General features: G+C 43.8%; 1 protein-coding gene across 1 annotated transcript; it reads left to right on the forward strand.

The window, feature by feature from the left end:
* Positions 1 to 7,696: 7,696 nt before the first annotated feature.
* On the forward strand, positions 7,697 to 8,731 carry LOC306912984 (beta-galactoside alpha-2,6-sialyltransferase 2-like). Its single transcript, XM_079489473.1, has one exon. It carries the CDS (start codon positions 7,715 to 7,717, stop codon positions 8,714 to 8,716), a length of 1,002 nt encoding a protein of 333 aa, XP_079345599.1. The 5' UTR covers positions 7,697 to 7,714; the 3' UTR covers positions 8,717 to 8,731.
* Positions 8,732 to 9,350: the final 619 nt, after the last annotated feature.

The raw sequence follows: 9,350 nt of genomic DNA on the forward strand, positions 1-9,350 counted from the left end.
ATAATCTCTGGACATGATAAAAGTAACTAAAATGTATGTAATACATATATCTGTGTGATCATTAGAATGTCTAGAACATGTATTATGTATTATTGTGAAAGATATCCACCAAATGTAAATGATTAATTAATTATTATTATTTTAAAAATTATTATAAATGTGCATTAATTATTATTTTTTTGTAACATATTTTTTTAACATAAGTCCTAGTAGTACAAAGTAGTAGTAAGGTTGAAATCTCTTTTTTGCAAGTGGAAATATATCCGGGTCTTACAGGGTTTTAATGGTCTTGCACGGTTGCACCTGTGACCTTCCTATCTCCACGATTGTTTGCCTAGATATGTCCCTAACCGCCCCCTCAGGTCCTCCACTGCTGGCCTGCTCGAACTTCCTAAAAGGGTGGCTACTAAAAAATATGGCGAGGCAGCCTTCTGCTTTTATGGGCCTGGAATAAACTGCCACTACAGCTCAGACAGTCACCCTCTATAGACATTTTTAAGACACAGCTTAAAACTCATCTCTTCACTCTTGCTTTTAGTTGAGTTTTAAATCTCTGTTCTTATTTTTGTACTGATCTGCCACTGTTTTATGCTCCTCGCTATTGTCCTATTGTTTTAACTGCCTGCCCGTTTTAATTTTGTTCTTGTTTATGTTTTTGTTATTTCTATTCTGCTCTGTAAAGCACTTTGGGCTGCAATTATGTTTGAAAGGTGCTATATAAATAAAGTTTATTATTATTATTATTATAGTGTTTGTTACCAATTTGATCCAATCAGAGGAGAGACCTCACCCAGGATACAGATGAAACACTGTACATAATTGAAGCTACTCTCTCCTGATTGGCCAGAATTTGTCAACCCACCTGAAGATTTTGCTGTTTATTAAAGAGCAGTTGACAGAACAAAAACAAAATATTTATTTATCTAGCATGATAACATACTGATGCAACAAAGTGGAGGAAGATGATATAAATTGGAGTGACTCTAACAGCTGATGAAAACTGGCAGTTTATATTGCAGTTATTGCTTTAGTAAAAATTAATTGTACAACAACAACAACAACAACAACAATACTTCCACACACAAACAGCCCTCTAGGAGAAGCTGTAAGTACATGCAGAGGGCCAGTTATGATATGATGCCTGATAGCTTAACTGTCTGCTGATTACATTTCTGACTAATAGTATTAGCATTACATATTCAATCAATTGGAGGCGTATTAAGGTTGGGCGATATAGCAACATTTTCCTATCGCCCATCGTCTGGCCCAAAATCACCGACAATATTCGTGCAATGCGATTACAGTTTACAGCGGGTTGCGAGTAAAACAAAAGACAGATCCACAAGCTCCGTAGATGCGCCTGTCTCTGCAGAGCCGTTTGCAACGCGTTGAGAGCTTGTAGATCTGTCCGTTATTGACAACGTGAACACCAGCGCTGCAAAAACAAACATGTTGAGAACCGCAGACGCGACCGTCTCTGCAGCCCCGTTTGCAACGCTTTGAGACCTTTTTAGATACGTCTGTTTTTGCAGCGCTGGTGTCAGGGTTCGTTCACGATTGCCGATATATTCGTATCGTCACCCAACCCTAAGGTGTATCTATCTATACTTTTGGCCCCTCCGTTTTTCCCTCTACACCAACACTTGCCGAAAACAGGCGATCTACAAGCTCACACACTGTGTCACGTTGCAAGGCATTGTGAGCTTGTAGGCCTGCCAGAAGAGTAAAGGACACTAAGGTCGGTTCAAGTGGGTAACGTCGTCCTCTCGTCTCACACCTTTCTTCCTTCACCTGATGTATTTTACTGATCACCCTAGCCCCCCTGCACCCCCATCCAGCCATCAGAGCGTAGAAACAGGCTGAATAATAGATGAATGCTTCACACGGATACATGCCTTGCACTCTGTTGGGTTGAAGCACTATTAAAGCCAGCCAGACATACCTTGGCAGCACCTGCTATGCTAAAACCCCACTTCCATTGACACCCTTTCACTAGGCACGTTTACATGTCACGTTCTAATCGGGTTAAAACAAGGTTTTAAATACACCCGATTTAAAATATCCATGTATACACCTAAATAAACCCGATCAAGTCCGACCCGATTTAAATTCTAATCGGGTGCAGAGGGGTGGTCTAGACTTTTTTTAAACCCGATCAAGAGGACATTTCTTCCATGTATACACCTTAACCCGATTAGAATCTGATATGTTCTTTCTGCACATCAAATCGTCGGCAATTTCTGTTGCTTAACCTCCTTGTTTTTGGCAGTGCGATGAGGCGGTATACCTCTCTCTCTGCAAGCGCATGTGCGCACACACACACACACACACACACACACACACACACACACACACACACACACACACACACACACGGCACTATAGCCGAAAATCTCCCATGCAAATAAAAAGTATAAATAAATAAAAGTGTTGCAGCCACTGACATAATGGATGATGAGAATCACTCATATGCTACCTGAAGTTGCATGCGCTGCCCCCCCCCCCCCCCCCCCCCCCCCCCTTGCCTCTGTGATCGCAGATCTGTTTCTGTTTGGCTGAAGAAAGTTGATATCCAATATGCCTACATGCCATTATGGTTTAAACTTGAAGCCGTGCTGGTCAGTTTAGTGTGCTTCAAGTCAAGAGTCGGACCAGCTCCGCTGCTTCAAGTCAGAGTTGGAACAGCTCCGCTGCAGCTACAGTAATTGATTTGACCTAGTTTCACGTCTTTTGCTAGTGATGTAATCAATTCATCATTTGGAACCACCTGCGTAAAATTCCACATTAGCCTATTTTACATTTTAAATGGCGTGCATGCCATGTACTCTTAATATTTTTCATTGTATATAGATATTTAAATATAATATTCTTTCCATTGCAACTATAGGGTAGGGTAAAATGTGAAAGCTGAATTAATAATAAATAGTATAAAGACGAGACGACTCAGACCATAAGGGTTATTAATTACTAGCCACAAAATAAGCTGGAAATCAATCAACTCCGACGTCTGAAGGCTCTACCATTCAGTAGCCTACCATTGCTAAACAGACACAGTCCAAGTAGGCTAGTTGCATTCTCGACAGAGATGAGAGAGGAGAGATGGAACCCAGCTAGCACGTCCACTTGGGTACAAGTGGGAATGGGCTTGAACTGGGAACATGTAGTTCCAACATGGTCTACATGTGGGCTAACTTGCATGGGTTGGAAGTGGGCAAGCCCATGTAGTTCCAACATGGTCTACATGTGGGCTAACTGGCATGGGTTGGAAGTGGGCAAGCCCATTTACAAGTAGGGCTGTAGCCTGTAGGCCTACACAAACAGCAGCGTTGTAACAGTAGGCCTATAGAGCGTCGCAGTCCCGCCCCCTACCATGGCCCAGGAAACGATTCTCCGTTCATTTTCCTCATAGACATTTCAGAAAGCGGCGGTGGCTCAGGGGTAGAGTGCCTGGATGGTAACCGCAAGGTTGCCAGTTCAAACCCGGGCTCCCCCAGAGTTACTGTCGAAGTGTCCTTGAGCAAGACACTGAACCCCTAATTGCTCCCGATGTGCTAGTTGGTGCCTTGCATGGTTTCCGCTGCCATCGGTGTATGAATGTGTGTGTGAATGGGTGAATGTAATGCACAATCTCTGTAAAGCGCCTTGGATAAAGGCGCTATATAAATGCACCATTTACCATTTACCATTTAAAGACGTTTACGCCGCGGACAAAGCCAACTCGAGTCGTGACAAATCATGACAACAAACACAATTTTTTGGGCCGAACAAATAATTAGAAAGAAGAAAAAAACGGCAGGTTACAACACTTTTTTTGTTGTTTTTCTTCTTTGTAATTATTTGTTTGGTCCATATTGTTTGTGTTGTCATGAGTTGTCACGACTCGAGTTGGCTTTGTCCGCGGCGTAACCGTCTTTAAATAAATACTTTTTGAAATGTCTATGGGAAAAATGCATTGGGATTCATTTCCTGGGCCATGGTAGGGGGCGGGACTGCGACGCTCTATAGCCTATAGGTATTAGGTAGGCCTACCATTACAATCCCTTTGTTCTTATGCTCATCTTCTCCACTCATTTCCCCCATCAGAAAAGTTGAAGTCAAACTGCTCTGCTGCTTCATTAACGAAACAAATCCAAATACATCCAGTGGCGGCCTTATATATGTTTCAATCGTTTCAATTGAAACGGGCCTCGAGCATCGGGGGCCTCCCGATTAAAACCCCCCCCCCAAAAAAACAGTTCAGTGTGTGTAAAGGCGGGAGGGAAGAATGGGTAAAAGTGGGAAAACACATGTGGTGACCCATTTTATAGTAATAATAGGCCTATTAATAATAATAGGGTTAGCTGTGTGTATAATAATAATAATGTATTATTGAGTGGTGCAGCCACTTAAGGAACGGCAATGTGTGTCCCTATGTCTGTCTGTCTGTATGTATGTCTGTCCGTCCGTTTAGGGTACCAACAGGTGACAAAGTGGCGCTGTCGAGCTTCACACCGTGCACAGGTGCATGATGGGAAGTTGAGATTGTTTTAGTGGAGTGTACTCGTAGCCTACTGTACTGTACTGTACTATACTTTTACATAATAGGTAGTTAATCAACTAGTCGACTAGTAAACTAGGCAACTAGTCAACTAGTAAAAATGACTAGAAGTGAATGCCCTACAGTACAATGTAGTACAGTATAGTACAAGTAAGTACAGTACGACTACAGTACAAGTGCATTACAGTAAGAGTACAGTACAGTACAATGTAGTAGGCTACAGTACAAGTACGGTATCAGTACAGTACAGTACAATGTAGTAGGCTACAGTACAAATACGGTATCAGTACAGTATGTCATGAACGGGGCCTCCTGTGTGCACTCACTGCACTAGCAGCGCTGAGACACTGACAAAAAAAGAGGGGGGAAAAAAAACATTTTTTTCTTTTTTATAATAATAATTATTAATTATTAAAATTATGACGTCATGAACGGTGCCTCCCGCGTGCACTCACTGCACTAGCAGCGCTGAGATACTGACAAAAAAAGTGGGAAAAAAAATCATTTTTTTATTTTTTATAATAATAATTATTAATTATTAAAATTATGACGTCATGAACGGGGCCTCCCGGTCTCTAAGGCCGCCCCTGAGTACATCACCACTTAGATGGGTCTGATTTCATTATACAAACACTAGCTAATCTGATTAAAAGTGGGCACATGTAAACACCTGATCGGATTGAACTTGCCCCATGTAAACACTTGATCCAAAACCTTCAATCGGGTTTATTTTAATCAGATTGAAAAAAGGTGTCCATGTAAACGCACCTACTGTAGCCTCATTATAAGACTTTATTTACCTGGTCGTTTGGCACTGTAGGTCTTTGTTAGCTGTGTAGGATGGATAGATTTAATTCATCTGTGTGTTTTTCCCCTTCCACTCAGGCATTGCTTTGTGCGTCTGGTTGTTGCACAAGCAGGGTTGAGGGAAATAATTGATAGGGGTCATGATCAAGTCTCGTCTTTTTTCCTGGCAGAGGCGCATCAGTGTTGGGCAATATAGCGTGCACGCACGCAATGCGTGCACACTATGAAGGTGCTTAACGTGGTTTTTGTTTCGTTGTCTTTGCAGCTTCTACATTCCGTTTGCTACGGGCGTAAAAAGTGTGACCGTCATCTGCTGGCTGTACGAGTTCAATAATAACTAGAAAAAGTGCCCTTCTGGGCACAGGTCTCCACCAGGAGGATAGGACTGTGTGAGATGTTTGGCAAAATGTTTAGGATTAATATAAACATAATATAAACATGTTCCAAAAATGTGTTTTGCAAAAATCAACCTGTTGGTGGCGCTATAACAGGCCAATGTGAAAAGGGTGGGATATATTCCTCAGCCTAGTAAGAAAATGTGTGAAAGATTTCACATAAATTGCATGCTGCGTTCATGATTTGAGGCTTTTGTTCAAAACGGGGCAATCTTGCAAACTGTGAAAGCTAATTATAGCCAATTAGGATGGAATATGAAATATCGGACAGATCCGACTTGAGCACATGACCATAGAGATAGTGTGTAACGATTTGTGAGATTTTTGGACAGAATCTGGAAGAGTAATATCAAAAAATGTGTTTTACAAAAGTCGGCCTCCTGGTGGCGCTATAAAAGGCAGATGCGGAAAATGCAGGTCAACGGTTTGTCCTTGGCCTCTAGGGAGTGTGCATGCAACGTTTCACGCAGATCGGTGCAGTTTTAGGTAAAAAAGTGAAAAGCTGCCTCATGGTGGCGCTATAACAGGCCGTTCTGGAAAATGTGGGGCAGAGGTTCATCGTTGGCATCCAGGGAGTGTGTGTGCAAAGTTTGGCATCGACCGGGTTAACGGTGCCGGAGATTAGCTGGTAACAGACGGACGGACACACACACACACACACGGACACACGGACGGAGTGCAAAACATACTCTCTCCCCATGCCTTCGGCCTGGTGGAGACAATGAGGCAACTAGCGATGATCTTGGCTTGGACTCTCTTCGCGACACTGTCTTGGATTCTTCTGTTACCCCATGATGCACCTGTGGTGACCGTTCCCCTTCCCATGAAGACCCCAAAGGAGCTCCTGTGTGAACTGAAGACCCGCGCCAGGCAAAATCTCTGGACATGATAAAAGTAACTAAAATGCATGTAATACATATATTTGTGTGATCATTAGAATGTCTAGAACATGTATTATGTATTATTGTGAAAGATATCCACCAAATGTAAATTATTAATTTATTATTATTATTTTAATAATTATTATAAATGTGCATTATTTTTTTTTATTTTTTTTAACATATTTTTTTAACATAAGTCCTAGTAGTACAAAGTAGTAGTAAGGTTGAAATCTCTTTTTTGCAAGTAGAAATATATCCGGGTCTTACAGGGTTTTAATGGTCTTGCACGGTTGCACCTTCCTATCTCCACGATTGTTTGCCTAGATATGTCCCTAACCGCCCCCTCAGGTCCTCCACTGCTGGCCTGCTCGAACTCCCTAAAAGGGTGGCTACTAAAAAATATGGCGAGGCAGCCTTCTGCTTTTATGGGCCAACGACCTGGAATAAACTGCCACTACAGCTCAGACAGTCACCCTCTATAGACATTTTTAAGACACAGCTTAAAACTCATCTCTTCACTCTTGCTTTTAGTTTTGTTTTAAATCTCTGTTCTTATTTTTGTACTGATCTGCCTTATGCTCCTCGCTATTGACCTATTGTTTTAACTGCCTGCCCGTTTTAATTTTGTTCTTGTTTATGTTTTTGTTATTTCTATTCTGCTCTGTAAAGCACTTTGGGCTGCAATTATGTTTGAAAGGTGCTATATAAATAAAGTTTATTATTATTATTATTATTATTGTGTTTGTTACCAATTTGATCCAATCAGAGGAGAGACCTCACCCAGGATACAGATGAAACACTGTACATAATTGAAGCTAATAAAGGGGTACTCTCTCCTGATTGGCCAGAATTTGTCAACCCACCTGAAGATTTTGCTGTTTATTAAAGAGCAGTTGACAGAACAAAAACAAAAATATCACTCGCTATACCACCTTTAATTCTTCCGATGTTTTATTGTTTTTATTATTGCATTGTTTCTAAATGAAGGTGCTTAACGTGGTTTTTGTTTCGTTGTCTTTGCAGCTTCTACGTTACGTTTGCTACGGGCGTAAAAAGTGTGACCGTCATCTGCTGGCTGTACGAGTTCAATAATAATGAGGCAACTGATGCTAGCGATGATCTTGGCTTGGACTCTCTTCGCGACACTGTCTTGGATTCTTCTGTTACCCCATGATGCACCTGTGGTGACCGTTCCCCTTCCCATGAAGACCCCAAAGGACCTCCTGTGTGAACTGAAGACCCGCGCCAAGCTGAGGACGGTGGACGGATCCGAGGAGCCCTTCTCCTCCCTGGGCTGGTCCAGCCTGATGCCCTCCGCTCCTCTGGTGCCCTCCGCTCCTCCTCCGGTGCCCTCCACTCCTCCTGCGGAGCGGTTCCGCAGACTGCGGGGGAACCGAAGCTGCGCCGTGGTGGCCTCGGCCGGGGCCATGCTGCGCTCGGGACTGGGCGAGGAGATCGATTCCCACGAGGAGGTCATGCGGTTCAACCACGCGCCGACCGCCGGTTACGAGAAAGACGTGGGAACCAGAACGACTTTTCGCCTCATCAATGAGCAGATTCAATTTAAGCCCAAATTTCGATTCGGCAACAGTTCTCTCTACCGCAACGTCACCCTGGTGACCTGGGAGAGCGCCCCTCATGACCTCAACCTGTCCGTGTGGTACGCCCACGGAAAAGTTTTCGGCCCGTATGTCACGCGCCGCAGGCAGGACCCCGCTCAGCCCTTCTACGTGCTTCACCCCGGCTACGTCCGCCAGCTGTGGCAGGCGATTCAGGGGTACACGCCGCGGGAGCACATCAAGAGTAACCCGCCCTCCTCTGGCTTCATAGGCATCCTCGTGATGATGGCGCTGTGCGACGAGGTGCACGTGTACGAGTACATCCCCTCGGTGGCGAGGCAGACGGCGCTGTGCCACTACTTTGAGCGTAGCCGATACATAGGCTGCTCCCTGGGCGGCCCTCACAATTGGCACCCCATCGAATTTGAGAAGCGGTTGATCCGACGAATCAACACGGGCTCCGAGACTGACCTCAGAAGAGGCAGGGTGACGCTTCCTGGATTCAGCTCAGTCAACTGTGACTATAGGCCCGGGTGACCGGATCCAGACTGTTGAGGGACAGAAGTATCGCTTGTGAGGGACAAGTGGGACGGGACAGGGTTAGCAACTTATTACTGAAGTTGCTATTAAATGCCTTGATGTCATATTCGATTTCAACCATAGGCCTAATATCACATTTTGGGTGGTATGGCTGACTTGGTACTGTAGTAGCCTATAGGGGATATTTCTCATACAGACTTAAAAACACATCTTGCAGGAAAAGAGACAATATGAAAACGAGAGAGATTTTATACAAGAGAAAGCCAACTATTAGGGGACTAACTATAAGGGCAGCCGCATTTGAACACTGACGTGACGCCTGCCAGTCACAATGTGGGACAGGGTTCTGTGGGACGCCTGAAAAGTCTTGGAAATGAGGGACAGTCCCACGCAAAGGACATCTGGTCACCGGAACTGTGACATGTAAACTACTGTACTTACTGTTATGCTCCTTCCGGTAGAACCAAGGCTCAAGGACAGCGTCATAATTCAGATACCTTTATGTGTAAGACACACAGGAATTTGCTTTGACATTTGCGTGTGTGCATTCCATTTCCTTGTTTCACGTATACAGTGGCGTGCACAGACATTTAGAGGGGCAGGTGCTCAAGTTAAAAAAGGGCACCTTGTG

Source organism: Electrona antarctica (genome assembly GCF_951216825.1).
Source record: "Electrona antarctica genome assembly, chromosome: 20".
Lineage (NCBI taxonomy): Eukaryota > Metazoa > Chordata > Actinopteri > Myctophiformes > Myctophidae > Electrona > Electrona antarctica.